The sequence below is a fragment of the Columba livia genome, chromosome Z (genome assembly GCF_036013475.1).
Source record: "Columba livia isolate bColLiv1 breed racing homer chromosome Z, bColLiv1.pat.W.v2, whole genome shotgun sequence".
NCBI lineage: Eukaryota > Metazoa > Chordata > Aves > Columbiformes > Columbidae > Columba > Columba livia.
Genome location: NC_088642.1, coordinates 27,660,292 through 27,679,480, shown reverse-complemented (window position 1 = coordinate 27,679,480; position 19,189 = coordinate 27,660,292). Strand labels below are relative to the sequence as shown.

Genomic DNA, 19,189 nt, shown 5'->3' with positions numbered 1-19,189 from the left:
AATGTTCACATATAGCATGGCATAATGGCCGATATCTTTCAGCAAAATCTCAATGTCGAACACCAGGTTTTTACCAAAAGACATTACCCACTATGAAATACGAATACACACACAAAAGTTTTATGGTATGTTCTTTTGCTTCCATATTTTACACAATTTTAAGAAAGAATTCAAATCCCAATCTTCTGCATAGAGTCAAGATCAAGTCTATTATCTTTTTTTTTTTCAGCCTGTTACACTATGTATTTATATCTCAGACTTTTTCTGCATGTTATTGTGTTGGTAGTTTTTTTTTTTTTAACAATCAAGTATGATTATGTTGGTATCAGTATTGATTTTGTAGAAGCAGCTCCAATATAAAGAAGAGCTATTGCAACAACCTCTACTACTTGTATACTTTTCTAAAATTCACATTGCTGCATATTAAATTAGTCACTGTCTTTTATAGCATATTGGTAGCATCAAAATACCTCACCTTAAATATCAGAGCAAGATGATTGGAGTGTTTCTCTGCATTCCAGGGAGGTTTAGCACAAGCCATTTCTATAACAACACAGCCAACGCTCCACACATCACAGCTCCTACCATATTGCTGTCCTCTCAGAACCTGAACAGGCAAACAGACCAAAGCTCAGATTATCCACTTCAAAGTGTCATAACTCTAAGTAATTTAGATGAAAAAAAAACATCAGCCAAGGGCATTCTGATTGATACTTCAGGTTAAGAGAGTGATCAGTGAAGTAAATGCAATAAGATTAATACAGCTGTAGAGAGCTAGTAAATAAAATTCCTGATGAAAGAACAAAGCAAAATACTTTGTAATAGTTAGTTTTTGACCAAATGGCCATTTGGGCTTTAGTAACAACACTTATGATAGATAAACTACTTAAAACAACTTCAATAGTGAGAAAGAAATCTAATTATCACCATGATGCAGTCATTTCTATTCTTTAGGACAAGTGTATTGAAAAGGCATTTGAAGCATTTACAGCAATTTTCTGTTATTTGGCTGTATGAATTATCTTAAAGAGTTCAAACAAACTTTTTGAAGTAACTTCCAAAACTTGTTTCTTACCTCCGGTGCCATAAATGCAATAGTTCCCAACAACTGTCCCTGAAACTCCCCAGCACCAGTTCCTTTTGATGCCAACCTGGCTGCAGCTCCAAAATCAGCAATTCTTAATCTATGACCTGTGCTGTCAATTAGCAAATTGGCACCTGTCAACAGCATAATAAAAATACTGCTAGTTGGCTTTCTGTTAAAGGCAAAAGGATGAACAGACATTCTTCCTTCCTTCACTTCAAAACTATGAATAGGTTGCTGTTCCCCAACCCCAATGTCAAGAAAATCTAGAAATCAAGGACAAAGTCTAATAATGTCACATTATGCCTGAATCACACTGCACACAGCTGGAGGCTGTCCAAGAGATTTAGGGAAGCAATCAAACTTTCAAAGTAAGGCAAACACAGGATTCTGGAACAACGCCTGGAAATGGAATAAAGAAAGAAAGCGGTGACCTAAAAGCCTGGACGTTTTCATTGCCTGCAGCTCCCTGTGAAATCTAAACTTATTTTATCCTTAAGCAACTTTAAGATGTCTGGAAGAGAATTACAGAACAATTGAAAGTTTTCCTATTTTAAGAAGAAATATCAAAGACAAATATTTGCCATTGCTATTGCTACTTATCTGGATATCTCTTCAGTTCATGGATAGCTATGGTGACATTAAAGGGAAAAGTTTAGTAAGACTAGTATTTCCCAATAACATCCACATTTTGCTCAAACACAGTATAACTGTATTTAGGTTCAGTTACAATGAAGGAAGAAAACAATATTCCTTAACATTATAAACCTGACCTCTTTATCTTGGCTTTTTCACAGATTTTACTATGATTTCAGTATAAACATTTACATTAATTTAACCAGAAATCTTTAAAACTATATGGCAACTTCATATTTTATTTAAACAAATTGAGAAAACAAATTTTTCTAAACTATTGTCATAGGTAGCAAATATCCCCGAGTATGCTACGAACATTCTGATTAATTTCAGGAACTAAAGGTTATTAAGAATAATCAGAAAAAAACAACAGAAATACCACTCTTGAAATAGCATCTGAGATAAGAATAGGTGTCAAGCCAAAATAGACACTGCTTTCTGACTATTCCTTTTAAAGAGACATTCTAAATAATTCTCACCTTTAACATCTCTGTGGATTATCTGATTTTCATGGAGGTAAGAAAGGCCACGTAACAGTTGTTCCGTGTAATTAATAATAACTGATTCTTTGAAGGCTCCATATTTACTTAACAAATGAGCAACTGAACCCCCTAGGAGATTAAAAAAAATAATTTTATCAACATTTTTGCTTTGTATTAGTAGAATGCAGAACTGCATTGGAACTCTGTATTGTTATTCCTAATTTATAACTAGATTTCTCCCCACACCAACATTAAAAAGTTTCATAGGCAAAACATAATATACTCAGTTACTTAATTACTTTCTACCAGTATACACATTAAAGACATAAGTCTCCATGCTTCCTAATAATTTTATACTTCCTTAGAAGAATGTAGAAGTCCCCTAGTGTACAAAATACTGTTCCTGAAAAAAATCTACACATATTTATGCATATTTTGCATTAACATTTAAGCAGCAGAACACTAGGTTTCTTTGGGACAATAGATACACACAGCCTCTGGTAAGCATTCGCTCTGAGGACTGTAATTTAGTTTTGATACCATCTAAGTACCAATATATATAGAAGCAAGTACACAAATAGGGAAAAGCAGCATCTTACTCCGTTTTCCAAAACTAGTACATAGATCCTCATGATTTTGGATTTCCACTGTGACTCTGAAAGTATTCAAATATAACTCGGGCTTGAAGAAGGTAAAGACAAATCCTGACTTTTCATTCTCTAAATAATACTACTTCAGAAAAAAAGTACTTTAAAAAAGTTAAACACCTTTAGTTTTGAGAAAATATTTTTCTGTACTATTGCTTGTAATAACACTTACTTGGGCTCTGTTTGTTAGCACTCTGGTATTGCTAAGTGGTTTCTGCCAAAGAACGTGACTTGAAGTACAACGCTTTCTTGTATAAGAAAGAAAGATGTATAAAACACCAAATCTAGTCTTGGTAGTAGGATGGCAATAACATGTAATCCCATTCATAAAATTAATAAAGATACTTTTTTAAAAGAGGATAGCAAAGTTGTTATTATTAAAAATAACTTAAGTCACACAGGTGCACTGAACATGTAACAGTTTGATGTATTTCCAACTGAAGTGCCCATCTCTCAGTTTCCAAACCCTTATTTAGATTCAGAAACTGAGGAAAAAGTAGTAGAATTTTTGTTCAGAGCTCACCAAATTTAAAAAAGTATGTACCAGTAAGGATACTCCTATGATCACTTGAACTGTTTTGTAAGTAGACCTTTATACTGGTTACCAACAGCTATGAAAATAAGAATTTGCAAACTGAAGTGACACAAAATACGGCATGAAACCACACAGTTCAAGAGTTAACTTATACTTCCATTTTCTTTGACATAGTACTTGTTTACCTGCCATCCATTCAATAAAGAGGTTATAGTTGCTCTTCTCACATGTAGCACCCAACATTCGAATAATGTTAGGATGGTTCAGATGACTCATCATCCTTATTTCTTCTCTGAGTGCTTCAACTACCTCTTCTTGCTCAGATGATGTGTTCCTGACATATGTCACCTGTTTTGAAATATGGTATTCAGATCTACCTTACATAATTACCAGTCCTATAGCTCCCCTTCAGTACAGTGACAAGAACAAGGTTTTCATCCCATTTCACCATGTGAAAATACAACAAGCATTCTTTTACCTCAAGCCCTTTCAGCTGAGAACATATCTCCATGTGAGACAACCAGAGAAAACTAAGAGTGATCTTACGGGAAAATACTAACAAAAAAATCTCTCCAAGTATGGAGTGGGGAAACTTCCCTCTTCACTCTACTCAAACTAAGAATTTTTTTTTTCCAGATTTTGAAGAAGATAATGCCTGAAACAGGATTCTGACAGTGTTGTTATTTGTAAGACTTGTACCAGTCTAACCATACTATTTGTTTCATAACTAAATCTCTTATCCCAGATATTCAAAGGGAAGGGTGGAAAAAGCAGATCAGAAGTCCTGTAATGGAACAGGAGCCAACCCTAGATCTGATCCACACTAAATCTGAAATAATGGCATGGTGCAGAGAATTTCCCCTAGGCATCAGAATCATCATCATCATCATCATCTCTTCAGGAGTAGCCTCAAGGACTACATGGACAGTCCTACTCTTTCACAAGCAAGGGAGTTTTAACAAAGGAATAGCTGATGACAAATACTCCTTGCCTGATTAAATGTTTTGAACTTGCTTGATTCCATAGGTATAAGTTAATTCTATAATTAATGAAAAAATATTAGGACTAAGATTCTTTCTGTGTTGGCAACACTGATTCAGACCTATGGCACCTTAAGGGTGAAAGATTTACTCACATCTAGAACCTCCAAAAATCTTGGGTGAAGCATGTGTGTTTAGGCCACTTCTCAGTCATGCTTCTGTATCTATTAATTCAAGTATTAAAAATACTTGCCTCTAAGTTGGCTGTTGATCAGAGGAAACAAGCATCAAACTGTATTTCCTCTGCTTAAACTGTTTTAGGGAAAAAAAACTTGCAAGTACAAGGAAACTACTTTTAATAGGTACCCTGCAAAGATGGCATCAAATCAGAATCAAGAGATCTGGGCTCCATTCCTAACCCTGTCACTGATTTATGAACTTGATAGAAGTAAAATTGCATTTGGAGAACTATGACAGTAAATGGTCATATAAAAAAAAGTACAGTGTTTTGGTGGGTTGTTTTTTTTTGTTTGTTTGTTTGTTTTTTTGTTTTTTAATTTTAAGAATAAGAGAAAGAATTGTAAATATGTTAAAAAGTCTTTAAGTGCATGGTATTATGTATTATGTGAGAACACATTACATGGAGCAGAGGAAGCATGGAAAACAAGAAGTCTGTGAGAGCAGAGAGCTTTTATATTTAATATTCCAAAGAAATATTGAAGAACAAGCACAATATATTCTAGAAAGTATCTGAGGTATTTACCTGTTTTACAGCCATTAAAGTCCCTGTTCCTACATCTTGAGCTTGGTAACAGGAAGAGAAAGCTCCAAGACCAATCTGCTGACCTTTAAGCCATTCTGCATCTTCTCTGTAATGGTGTTTTGCTTTGGTATGTCCAGGCAGAGTTTCTGGTGTCTGCAAATTAAATTCCAAACAAATTCCATGTTTACTAGCATGCATATAAGACATAGACATTCTGGAAGGTTATGAAATACCCAAGCTTTTATGTCTCTCCTCTCCCTTACAGTTCTTTGTACTGCACATTATAGATGCTACAGCTGAGACCAGAACACCAGTGTATTCTGTAAATCCACATATTCCTACTGCATGTAAAAACAGAGAGCCTCCTCTATGTTACCCCCCAAAGGTGAAAGGCAAGATTTAAGGACATGAATACGAGCAAGACTCTTTTGCTATTCTTGTTCTCATGTCTAGTCAAGGTTTTAGTTAGCATCTACAGTAAAAACAAGCAAAATCATGTTGTTTTATACTTAATGTATTTCTCCCATTTTATGTTTCACATGTTGTTACCTCATGCAAAGGATCACAAATAAAATACTCCTTTTTCTATTACTTTTTCTTGTGCTTTTGTCTATTTGCAAATATATTTTTTCTGACTTCTAAAGTATCTCACATTTTCTCGCTCAAGATGTACTGACAACATGATCTCTTTCAACTCTGCCTTATTTTTCAGAAACTAGTTTGGTTTTGCACAATTGCCTGCAAAGTAAATTAGCATTAAGAATCAGTATGGTTCTACTCCTCCTTAATTAGAAACTTATTCCCATATGTATACTTACATCCTGTTGAATGATTATGATATCTTCACCATTTTCGACCTGTAGTTGGGGAATTATTGGCAGGGCATCTTGAGACGCTGACATTGCCATAGCAATAGCTAAAGCTTCCTCCTCTTCAGCTTCCATCTTTTCCTTGCATTTTTGATTATGATTTACATCATCTTTGTAAGTATCATCATTTTCTGCCCGCTCAGGAGAAAGAACTGCAACTTCAGACTTGAATGTAACTGTGCCGTCACTTGTTGGCATGGACGCCTCTAGTAGGTCCTCAATACTGGAATTGAGCTCTGCATTAACATCCAATCGGCATTTCTCATCTACAGGTGTGAACACCGTCTCTTCACTTGGTATAACTGCACTGCTACTACTACCGCTATTGCCATCACACTGTGAAATATCATTCAGGTCAAGCGTCATACTGTTTTTTGAGGTTTCTCCCTGCTTGTTCACATCACTTGGGGTGGGTCGTGATGGCTTTGGCCTGTGTATGTGACTGGATGGCAATGGCCTGGCTTGGGTAAAAACTGGAGAAAGTTTATCTGGTTCTTTACTTTCAGAACAATTCCTCTGAAACTGAAGAGAAAGCTTCCGCTGTGTTTGAGGAGAAGGTGAGGGCACTTTGCAGGGAACAAATCCCTGAGGTCTGAGTTTCAAGACATCTGTTACAGTGCCAGCTGGTACAGATGGGTTTGAAGGAGACAGAAGTGCTGGGAATAGTGACTGGGAATGACTGGATGAGGGAGAAGAGTTCAAATACTGACTGTGGGGTTTTCCTTTTGTTTGAATGGCTGGCTTTGGTTGCTCAGTGGTTACTGATGAAACAGGAAGTCCCACAGCAAGGCCAGCCAGCATCTCAGAAATGTCCTCTGGACTGGCACTCAGTTTTTTATCACTTAAACCCTTCCCACTTTTCCCTGATAACTGGACAGTATTGTTAGGAGTATTACTTTCTGTGGCTTCTGGAGAGTTATCTGGTACAGGTAACTGTAAAAAGTCTTCATGTCGACATTCCCCAGAGTGCATTTCTTCCATGCCTAGCTGGATGGCTTCTGCAATTTCCATTTCATCTGCTATTGCCATCAGACGTCGACGCATCCTTGCATAATGAGATGAGCTCGTCACACTCAACATTTCTAACAGCTTTAGAAAAACATGGGGCACTCTTGCCACCATTCTTGCCGCACTCAAAAATACTCTCCGTGATAGCTTACCAACCATTGAGTGTGAATTATCAATTGACTGCAAGGCGAAAGTTAAGAGGGAGAGAAGTTTCTTATACCTAAAAAAAGAAAAGAAGTGTTTTATACACTCTTTAACACTAGTTAACTAGTTCCAAGAAAGCCATTTCAAGATAATGTATTTAGCTGTCACTTCTGCAACAGAGACTTATTGCTGCACTGGTTCTCAAATTTGACTCACAGGTCAGAAGTTTTTTTTTAAAAAGGTAAACATTTATTCTGTAAAGTAAGTGCACTTTTGCATATAAATATATACTCTTTGTTTCCATGAATTACAACAAGTATTCTTTTTAAGAAATTATCAATTATGCATTCAGCTACCAAGAATAATAGTCAGTGTAAAGCAAGTACCTGTCTGCTACAGTATCAGACTGTAAAACATCTCCACAGACAATGTGGGGATAAAAGTCACCAGGAAATTCCAACAGAAGTCTGTCTATTAGACAAAGTCGCCCCAGTAGCGCTTGCCAGTTGCTAGATTCAATTTGGGTTCCGAGAATACAATTTAAGACATATTCAACACCACCAATACCAATGGAGCCTATAAAAAAGGTTGACAAAATAAGCGTTAGATATGTTCACACTCTAAATTCTGATCTAAATACAGATCGGAACTGTATCATTCAGAAATACACATTGTGTGCCCAAATTACCCTCCTCCCAAAAAGCAAAGAGAAATACTGCTCTCTTCGCCATGTTGGTATCAGATAAATCCCGTTTTAGATCTAAAACACTCCAGTATATTTGCTTGTAATTATAATTCAATTACACACGAAGACCTATTATTACCAGATTTAAGTATTTCTCTCCCAACTGCCAGCTCGCCCGCTTGGCCTTTACACATCTCCAATAATGTTGAAACAGAAAGTTGACTTGTTCGACTATAAGAAATTAGAACAAAAAAATAACTCTTAGCAGATGCTTTGAAGAAAAAAAAAAGTTCTAATCATTATATTTCAATAGTCATTCATTTGAAATTGCACATGGAAAATGCTTTCACATTACTTTATTCCAATATGTTTCCACCTGTAAGCTAACAATAGTTGTGACTTTTTTTCTTTTTTTAACGAGGATACTTCCAGAAATGTCGTGTCTATTGCTAATAAATAAACCCAAAGACAATGTCATCTTGCAACAACAGGCTAAATCCAGGAATCCAGTAACACAAGGAACAGTTCTGTCTCATTTATTCCCTCAACATTAGCTATTCTATTGCTACACTATTGCCAGGGCACCTCTAGTTGCAGTTTCAGAAGAAACGCTTCTTAGAGGCATAAATCAAGCTGGTAGCCTTCTGCATACAGTTTACTGTAGAGGTGAAGAAATGGTTAGTCTGGCAGAACAGAGGGGGTAGCTCAGGACAGGAAGATAAGGCCATTCACTCAGAATAGCCATCTCCTGACACTACACTGTGAAACAAAAGGTAGAAGTGTTATGTAACACTCCATGACACAGATGTACAACAGGAAACATACATGATCAGTACTTGTTGACTGTTTAAAAGTGAGTCATGAGAATTACATCCAAGCAATATCAACTGAGGTGGAGGGGATGGCTGACTGTACCTAACATGTTCCTTTATATTAAGGAGGAAAAAAGGCCTTTTGAAAGCAAAGTATCATTTAAGATCTGTGAGTGCTGGAAAAACACAATCAGCTGCCTTCAAAACCTATGTCTTTCAAGACAGAAATTTGTTGGTGGCAATTAGAAAACTTAACAAAAACATGACATATTTATACTTATGATCCACACATTTTCTTTCACCACCAACTATAAACAGTCTCCTAGATCCACATAAATAGTAACAAATGAAGCTTCAAGGCATTTCAGTAACAGTCCAAAACGAATCTGAACTCCATAAAACACCATACCTGTTGGCATCTGCACATTTAACTAATATCGTCTCTACAACTGGCTTGAGAAGTCGCTGTAGTTTAGTCCTCTCTGCCAAAGTATGACAGGGGGTATATACCAGCATGGCTCTTAAAGTTTTCTAAGAGAAAGGAAAAAAGCAATACATATGAAATCAAATTAGCCACAATTTTATTTTTTTAAATGGTTGTAAATAGTTTTATATAAATTGCATTTACAATATCAGTGAAATGTTCAAAGGGATAAATAGCTTACTACATATTCACTGTTAGAATTAGTCATGTATTCTCTGAGATTGGAAAGAACCTAGTCATACAAGTACTGTTAATACTTAGCGGTGTAGCAAGCATTTCCTTGTACTCGGCCAGTGGAGCCATGCCATTTCCCTTTTGCTGAGGATTTTGTACATCCCACTTTCAGATAATGGTCACAAAGTAAGTCAGTGGAGTTCAACAAAATAACTACGATTCCTGACCTAATACATCTCGTCCCTTGCTCTCCCCTTCAAAAACGAAATAACTTCAAAATTGCTAGAATACAACAAGTAAATGAGCTACTTACTAAAGCAGCAACATACACTTTGTAGACAGGGTCAGCACAGACCATAGAGAGCACACTGCAGCAGGATTCCACCACCACATCTCCTGAGATACTGGTCTGAGCTGACCCACTAGCTGCTCCCAGAGCTCCAGCACTTGTGTTGTTTCCATTGCTACTTCCAGAATTTCCAGTGCTTTCACCATTTGCCAGTAACAGGGCACCACTAACATCATGGGAAAGACGTCTAAGTGCCATCTCTCGTATATTCCAGTTTCGAGAAAACAAGCAGCCAACCAACTCTATTCCAAAGACCTGTCAAGGAAAAAGTAACATTATAGGAGTCAAACTGAATAATACTGAATCTTAAGTAACTAAGAAGAGCAACAAAAATTGCAAAGAAATATTTCTGGTGAAAAATCACCTTAAGAAGTCTCATAACAAAAATGTGTCACAAGGTACAGTGTCTTTAAAAGATTCTGTGGTATAAATGAAATATCATAAGTGGTAAGTCATCAGTTCTCCAAAAACTGTTAAGAGAAGTGGGAGGATGACTGTACGGATGACTTCATTCACTCTGAATTTTAATTATTCAGCACACGGTTTGTTTCTAGACATCAACGTAAACAACTCTTAAATCAAGACTTGGCTACACCAAGCAAAAAAAGCAGCAGAAATATAAGCAATACAAGTTCTCTCACTTTTAATTGTGTAAGCCCTGCTCAACTGAATCCACCTCTAGGCTCCAGAGGTTATTTAGTATGTTTGGCTCCTGCAGCACAACTTGGATAACAGTAAGGATCAACTTTGTACTTACGTGACACTTGCACAATCAAAACTAGAGGTAAGAATACTACATTTTATTACATGGACCTTTAATATGAGGCCTGAAATGAAGTTCAAAACTGAAACCCCAGTCTAAACAAGGCTGGAAAGCCTTCTCTTCTGATATAATGATTTCCCATAATGAACTATAAAGCTGATGGGATTCAGAATAAATTTTTGAATTCTTGATCTGACAAACCTAGCAAATAATTTTGAAATAAGTTTTCACATTTGAAGCTTCTTTTACAAACTAAAATTACCTGAATCCATGGCTCAGCTAAATCTTTATAGGCAGAAGGAATCTGCTGGACCCCATAGTGAGTAAGGTTAAAATTGCTATCTTGGGTTCTTCTCTGTGATCCAGCAGTAGATTGTTGCTGAGTTTGTTGCTGAACCACACGGAGAACAGAAGAATCCACAGGGCTTGGCAATTCGTGACTACAGATTAACAACAAATAAAATGGATTAGAAAATGAAACATCCACTGCAGTAAATCAGCATATTTAGGAACAATCAACTAAGGATCCAGAAACAGATGGTTTGTTAAATGCAGAATGAATCGTTCATTACCTGTAGAAATCATGAGATCTCCATTTAGATCTGCAAAGAGGACATATAAGTGGCTCTCTGTTTCTTCTGCATTCTTCTGCCCCTGGAACAGAGCAACAGGACAATAGATACTTCAGTCTTACAATGTATAAAAACAGAAGATAGCATTACTGTTTCTACATTTTACCGAAGAATGTCAGTTGCAGGATAAAAGCTTCTGAACTGAGCCATTTGCAGCAGCCTGATAAATATGGGCACTTAAAACATTTTTTTGCATGCAGAAATGCTTTGTTGTAGCACTACAACTCATATTAAAAAGTTATGAACTGAAATGCAGTTCCTTTTGAACCTCAAACACAAGCAATACTTTTTCAAGAGTATCAAAATACAGGAGATGGAATTTTATTTGTTAAAGCAAAGTATAATTATTTATATATTTTATTTAATGTAGTATGTAAGTATACTCCATAATTCACAGTATAATCCTAGCTGACAGTAGGTGACTTTCATGTGTCCACATGACAAGTCACAGTTGGACAATCTTTTCATTCAAGTAAAAGAGGCTCAAACCTCCAGCCCTGCAGTTAACGTCTTTCTCAAAGCATCAAATTCCAAACTTGATTTGTGAATAACTGATAAAATAAGGCAGATCCGTAGCACTCAAATGACACCAACTCTCACAAAGAGCTACCAGGCATGACTTCAGAGCAGGTTTCTGTTTTTTTATTTTAAAACACACAAATGAAAACATGCTAAGTTATAATACTTTTGCATATTTAGAGTCACTAGAACTTAACCGGACAAAAGATGACAACGTACATATTGACATGCAGTGGTGGTGTAACTTGTTCCTGCAGCCATCTTCACACACCGTCAGGCTCTCTTCATCCAGCATGCCTAGCAAGCAAATGGGGCACATTTGTTCTTCTTCATCCTTCATACTATAAAAATAGATATTTGTGATTGTAAAAGTGGTATAGCAGAATTCAAAACAGGCTTAAACAGTGAAAAAAAGCTTAACTTCCATTTTGGAACAGTCACTTCCGAATAATTATAGACTATTAATGAATAATTTTCTTGAACCTTGGACTGAATAAGTAAGCAACAACATTTTTAGAAGCACTGAGTACAGACAACACTTTGTTGAAATGAAAGGGAAAGTCATAAAATGCATGACATCTTTTCAAACTAGGTCAGATACCAATCAGGGATTGAAAGGCCCAGCCTTGGAAACTTACATTTTTTTTCCCCTAAGGCTTCTTGAAACAAACCAACCTTCACTTTTTTATTTGTAATTTGGTTTTGAAAAACTAAGAAATTTTTATATTTTGAAAGCTACCCACATTTTTTCCATCAGACTCATTTCAGAGTATTGAGTCACAAGGTAGTCTTTAGCCCATTACAGGCAACTGTAACTACTATTTGATGAATGTATGTAAACCTCAAAGAATTCACAGAAGACAACAGCCACTCAGTTTCCTGCCACTAACAAACAGATGCACCAGATTCGCATGAACACTAACGTACCTACTTGTCACATGTGGATCTAAAAAAAAAAAAACAACCACCCAAACATTTTCCCTGTTTTACATGTTACTTCCATTTAATTTACCCTCACCTTAATTTTTAAATGGATACAACCAGATTTTGCCAGAAATAAAATTATTATCTTAAGCAACATGTAGTGAAAACCACAGATTTTAATCTTAATATTGTTTAAATGTGCAAAACTCTTGCTATTCATAGCACACATTTAAGAAGAACAAAATCTGTGCGTCTAAATGTTTGCGGGAACCCTCTCTTTGTTCAGGAAGATATTTTTAAAATAAAATCTATTAGTATCTGTACTGTTTGTAGACACATATATTCACTTCTGTTTCCTTGTAAATGGTTGACACTACTTTTTGTCCTTGAAAAATCCACAAAAATAAGCTTACAGTGAAAAATTCATTTCCACAGCTTCTATAAAAACGCAAGTATTAAGAAAACTTATTTTTGAAGAATTAGTAAATGAAAATTATTTCTCTCAAATGAATCTGATGTTCAGTGTTCTCCAGCACTTATATTATGCAAGATTAGGCTTGCACAAAATAGCAACTTATCTCATTGAACCAGTAATGCAAAGAAGTAATCATCAGATGTACTGGCAAATAACTGAAGCCAACTATATTAAAAAAACCCACGTTTTCCTATACAAGGTATCTACATTAAAGGAACTGGCTTGCCAGATAAGTAGTTCCAGAATAGATTATGTATTTAACGGCTTTGGTTATGAACTTTATTTGACAATTTGGAAAAATAAGTAAAAGATGATGGGAAACTAAGGTCAGAATCTGTAAATCAGAATTATAGACCTATCTGAATATGTTCATCTCACTATATGGTTATTATCACAAAGTAACATATCAAGGTACTCTGTATGTCAGGTTTCACTTTATACAAAAGAAAGCCTCAGTTTAGGTTGCCTTCTGGGGTTTGACCTCTCCAGAGGATGCCTAGTTCACCCACTAACTAATGCACGCACAAATTACTTGTTTAAGGAGTTAACCAATATCTTTTCAAGATCAAGGGAAAGAACATACAAAAGCACTCCAGCACTAGAAGATGGGAAAAAAAAAACACAACCAAAAAACAACAAAACAAACAAAACCCCAAAACAAAGAAACAAATATCACTTACTATTTATAGATAAGGCATATATTGTATAAACTATAAAAATCTTGATAGTTTAAATAGCTTCCTTAAAATAATTTAATCACTCATTCCACATGAAGTGTTTTTTTAAAAAATACATGCTTTCTTATTTTTTAATGTTTACACAAACACAGTGCATCGAACCAAAAATATTTCAGTATATTGTCTGCACAAGCATTTCTCCATAGTAGGACAAGAGAAAAGGAAAACCCATGTTCATTTGTCAACATTTGTACAAGTGCTGTATTTGAATAAATGCATACAAAATAGTCTTCCAAAGTTCATATATACTTCAGACTTGCACTTACATTTCAGAAGTTTGTTTCCCAAATTCATAAAAGGGTCAAAATAATTATTTTCACAACTAAATATTTTTCTAACAACAGTTAAAAGCAAATATGCCCACTTGGTACCATGGTGACTAACATATGCTTGACTTTATTGTTTGCAAATACAGAGACTTAACATGGCTTGAAATGAAAGAAGTTTTGAACAGGAATGTAGGCGATTCTAAACCTCCAAAATTAGAAGAAAACCACAGAACAAAGCTGTTAATTCGTTTAGAGAAATACTAACCTGTTTTCTGAGCTAGATGTAGAAGTACTAGATGATGACAATGTATGAGAATTTGACATGCGTGAGACAAACTTCTGGATGGTGTTACGAGATGGAGCTTTGATCCTTGAGCTACGCCTACTGTGATACTTCTGGAACAAACTCTCAACCTAACATCAGAAAAAGACAGCAACAGTCGTATTTATGATATGTGTAGCTTGTAATTAAAAGTACTATCACTATTACTGAAGCTTAATTACCGCTAAAAAAAGATCTATCCACCTTCACAATAATGCATAGCACTTTGCAATAAAAATGTACTTGCTTATTAAAAATAACAGGTTTAAGTATATACGCAATTACTTCTGAATACCCTTAGATTCTTTTTCCTTTCACAGGTCATCAGTGAGACAGATAGACAAATTTGAATAAAAAATCCATTACTAGAATCACTCACTAAACTACAGCTCTCTTCTTTTAGTTATGTCTTTTATTTGCAGCTATTTTTTCCCACTTGCAGAGCTCTTGAGACAGAATTAAAGATATAATTAAAAACATACATTCTGATTGCTTTCAAAAGCAACAGTTTCCAGCATTTTTAACATAACGTTCTAAAAACATTTATCTGGAGTGTGTTTAAGATCTGCCATTAGTTCTATTAGAAGTTGATTACCTCGAAGTTCTTCAGTGTCTTTCTCCAGAGCATTGGGTCTGAGGGTTCAAGCTGGAACACGCGCAGCATAACAAACAGCAGGTGAATACAGAATGTTCCACGGCCACAGCTACAAGTCTGCAAAGAAAAGTATATGCTAAGGCTTTACTGAATTGATAATGACATAGATAATTTTTCCACATTTAAGTGCCTCATAGAACACACACCACCCTCCTGCAAACCAGAAAAAAATAGTTGTTGATGGCAAATATTTCTTATATAAGCATAAATATCTTCTTACATATCCTTACAGAAAATGTTAATTCCCAAAATAGTATTAATAAATATACTAATATATGGAAAAACAGTTATTACACCAGTTTTCAACTGGCTTTTCTTCCCATTTTGTCATTCTTTTAAAATCAACTAAAGCTATTGCTACAATTCATACTAGGAAGGAATTTATGCATATAATCATCATATATCCATAACAGGACAGCTAACTTAAATGAGATGCTTCTGTTTACTCAAAAACCTAGGTGTTCCCCAATGTAGGATCGCATTAGTACTATGAATGTCTATGAAAAAGATCTCGCAATGGGTATTAATGAGATTACCACACCACTAAAGGAATTAAGTAATGTGCTTGTCATTTATATACGTCCCATGAACACAATAATGTGTTTCAGAGTGAGAAAGCAGGAAAATGAAGTGGTCAAATTTTAGTCAAAATACTAGACATACATAATTCATAGACAATTCTAAGAATGAGAAACAGATAATAGCAATTACTTCTTCCAAACTAGAGTGGTGGGTTATTTTTTTAAAGAGAAACTTTAGACAAAACTAATAAACTTGCTACCTATTTGACAACATACAAGATGATCATTATATTACATGAGAACAGATTACAACTTTTAAACACTACTTTATAGTACCACTGTCATGGATTGGCCATTAACTTGATCTAATTTGTTGAATTCTTCCAAAATTAACCATAAATTAACAAATGCTACAGACAACACAAAAAGGTTCTCTACCTGAGGCCCAATAAACACCCTGTATTTATTATCAGGGCTGTCTCCTCCAATTAGGAAAGAGTTGGGTCCTATCTGCTGCAGCAGGTACAGCCTGGCTCGCATAACTTTGTTGACACGACGATTTGTTTCCTCAGGGCTGTATGGAGAGAAGCCATCTGGAGATGGGGCTCGTCGAGGTGGTGTTATCCGTCCACTCTGAAACTACATAAGTGGTTCTACCATAAGCACTTCCAGGACAACAGTAAGGCAACAAGTTTTTTTGGTGGGTTATTTTTTGGTTTTGTCTGTTGTTTCAGTTTTGTTTTCCAAAAGCGATAGAATAAGACAGTCCCCCAAACTGGAAACTACTACTACCTGCTTAGACTAAATAATTTTAGAAGGATTACTTCTCCTGCATGCCCAGAACTCAAGGGCGGAAGAAAAACTGAAATTTTGTCTGACATTATGACAGAAGAGAGATTCCTTCTATTTGCAAGTGTTCATTGGTTGTCTTACCACATTACTACTGAATTAGCAAGTATAATTCAATGAGAAGATAATCATGGACTTGTGACTCAATACAGGAAATTACATAAGGTTATAATGCTAATATATTTCAGAATTGAAGAAATCCTATGACTTCAGTTTTAAAAAAAGAATATCCAGTCAACAAGGAACAAAAGCTTAAGAAATTCCAGAGGAAAGGAAAAAGGATGCAGCTTCCTCTCCTTTGCACAATTAAAGCAACTTTCGGCTCAGGATGTATATTTTGTTTTGTTTTGTTTTGTTTCCCCATGATCAAAAATTCAATGGCCCAAACCTCATCTTAAAACTGTCTTAAAGTAAATTCTTTACATTTCTAACATCGAGATGCATTAATGGCTCTGTCCAATTTCAGATCTGCTTTGATTTATATCTGCTTTTAATTTTATGTTTTGATGCAGGTTATAATTGACTCACTGTCCATCAGTTAAGTAAAAGATAGCCTGAACTTCAAAGGCTTTATATGAAACATTAATATAAGACAAAGTAAAACAATGCAGTAAAAATTCAAAGGCTAAATTAGACAGTTTAGTGGATTTTTGTTTTGTTTTTGTTTGGTTGGGTTTTGTTTTGTTTTTTAACCTTTCAGTTTCTCTTGTCAATACAAAAGGAGCTGTGCTGCAGTGCTGTAACTTGTGATAGTTGTGCCTAGTTCAAATTCAAAGGAATGGCAGGATGTGTTTTAATTAATTTGTGAAGTATCTTCAGAGCAAATGAGACAATAAAAGCAGTTAGATCTTATTCTTAACCTAATTGCATTGTGAAGCTGTAGACAAGTCAACTGAAGCTTAAGTGTGGATAAGCATTTTTATAACAAGCAAACCCACTGGATATTATGGCTCCAAACTTTATACTCTTGATCGTCTTTAATGAAGCCAGTTACTACTGTTTAAAGTGTCCTATTCCAGATCTTCTCAGATGAAATGACAGAGTTAAGTCTTCTAACAATGAACATCGCCAAACCTTCTCTCATCTGTACACAAAGATCAGTTATGGAATAGAGGATCACAAACAGCATACCAGTAAAACACTTCTGCAGAATCTTAAGCCAGTAAACAATCCTATGTCTGACAGAATATACCTGCCTGGAGAACTGACATGCAAAACTACTGGAAAAAAACCCAAGCTACTATCACTTCTTTGAGCAAATCAAACAAAGAGCACATACACTTCTTCACAACTACATTATCTATATTTCTTCATTTATTTCCTAGAAATAAAAATGAAAAGCAGGACTGAATTAAAAAAATAAAACATGCACCTAAGAGTAGAGAATAAAATTCCACATTTGAGAAACGTAACATGGGATATGCTCTGCATATCTCACTCAAGTGATAGCCTGTCATAATCCCTTTGTATCAGCATCTTGCCCTACACAGGGAGAAAATTAATTGCCTCTATAAGCAAAAGATTGCAGAATATAGCCAAATTAAAAATTACATCACAGCTTGCAACTTACAGGCACTGGAGATACCCTTTTTCTTCTAACACCTGGTGATTCGGATTTAACAGTCCTAGAGGATGATGAAGAGGAGCTACTAGGAGAAGGACTACGTCTTCCTTTCTGTGCAGGTGAAGAAGCAGTGCTTTGTCCTTCAGACTGGGGCTCTAGAGAGAGTTTGTTCATTTCTGATCCATCTCCTTTCCCAGGAATAGGTTTCACCACCTTGCAGGAGTTAAATTATGTTAGAATTATGAATTGATCATTTTATACTAAAGGAAAAAGAAGTGAATCAAAACTTATTTTGCTAGCATTATATAACAAAACCATTATCCAGACGTCTGAAGTTTGCATATTCCCCAGGTTTAATATTAACATCCAATATCTCATTAATCTATACGTAACACAAAAGCTAGAACTTTTTTTCCTGTCCATTTGTACTGCCAACCAATTTGATTCTTAAAGTACTTCTGTAATTGTCATTCCTGATATCTCAAAGGAAAGCAATTCCCTCATTTGGATAGTATGAGCCAAAGGAATTTTTTTTCTACAGGCATTGTCTGCCTATTAAGAGCTGTAACATTGGGTCCACCTGTTATAAACAGTAAGTATCAGGGTCATTATTTCTACAGCACAACACTTGTTGCAGAGTAAAAATTACTTTAAATCTGCAGGCAATACAGCAAGATTAAGGTGTGCTGCAGCTTCCCAAGTTTCCTGCCTACCATACAAGTAAAACACCTACACCACATCTGGCATCCAAGTCAAACACTGTGCTGCACTACATGAATTGACACATATGCTCAGAGCGAGTGCATACACTTCTAATACAGTGCTTTGTTGCACAAACACTGAATTTTGACACTGAGGTACAGAATATTTCAAAACAGCTTCCATAATGCGTGAGAAGAGTAAGGCCCCTGGGAACTGAATTAAAAGCAGCCACGGCAGGCAGAGTCAGTTCGAGTTCTACACTTCTCATCCAACTCAAACTATTCCATTATCCAGAAATGCATTTCAGTTTCAGCTGGCTACAGGGAAAAGAGAACAACGAGGAGGCTGTGGTCTAGCACTTAGGCACTGCCTAAGAGAATGAAAACCTGCATTTACAGCCTTGACTCAAGCACTACTCATTTTACTTTAAGAAGTCATCATATTTAACACATCACAAACCTGAACTTTTCAGAAACCCTTGTTATTCTGTTCACTTTCATAATCAGATAGCAATATATTTAATATATTTGCTATCTGATTATGAAAGTGAACAGAATAAAGGAGAAGTATAAAGAAGGCAACGCATCCCTTTTTTTTTTTTTTTA

At 35.6% G+C, this 19,189-nt stretch overlaps 1 protein-coding gene across 3 annotated transcripts in view; it reads right to left on the bottom strand.

Moving 5' to 3' along the window:
• Nucleotides 1-19,189, bottom strand: part of MAP3K1 (mitogen-activated protein kinase kinase kinase 1) — a 62,821-nt gene that overhangs the window by 3,084 nt on the left and 40,548 nt on the right. For all 3 annotated transcript variants that reach the window (XM_021284870.2, XM_065045236.1, XM_065045237.1), the window contains exons 3-19: nucleotides 17,889-18,095; nucleotides 15,908-16,108; nucleotides 14,889-15,005; nucleotides 14,237-14,385; nucleotides 11,786-11,907; nucleotides 10,988-11,069; nucleotides 10,678-10,855; nucleotides 9,617-9,907; nucleotides 9,055-9,176; nucleotides 7,973-8,064; nucleotides 7,535-7,724; nucleotides 5,946-7,224; nucleotides 5,128-5,280; nucleotides 3,570-3,732; nucleotides 2,200-2,331; nucleotides 1,076-1,218; nucleotides 476-607 (exon numbers count right to left, since the gene is read on the bottom strand). In XM_021284870.2, the coding sequence (XP_021140545.2) occupies nucleotides 476-607; nucleotides 1,076-1,218; nucleotides 2,200-2,331; nucleotides 3,570-3,732; nucleotides 5,128-5,280; nucleotides 5,946-7,224; nucleotides 7,535-7,724; nucleotides 7,973-8,064; nucleotides 9,055-9,176; nucleotides 9,617-9,907; nucleotides 10,678-10,855; nucleotides 10,988-11,069; nucleotides 11,786-11,907; nucleotides 14,237-14,385; nucleotides 14,889-15,005; nucleotides 15,908-16,108; nucleotides 17,889-18,095 (3,753 nt within the window). The remainder of the gene's footprint in view (nucleotides 1-475; nucleotides 608-1,075; nucleotides 1,219-2,199; nucleotides 2,332-3,569; nucleotides 3,733-5,127; nucleotides 5,281-5,945; nucleotides 7,225-7,534; nucleotides 7,725-7,972; nucleotides 8,065-9,054; nucleotides 9,177-9,616; nucleotides 9,908-10,677; nucleotides 10,856-10,987; nucleotides 11,070-11,785; nucleotides 11,908-14,236; nucleotides 14,386-14,888; nucleotides 15,006-15,907; nucleotides 16,109-17,888; nucleotides 18,096-19,189) is intronic.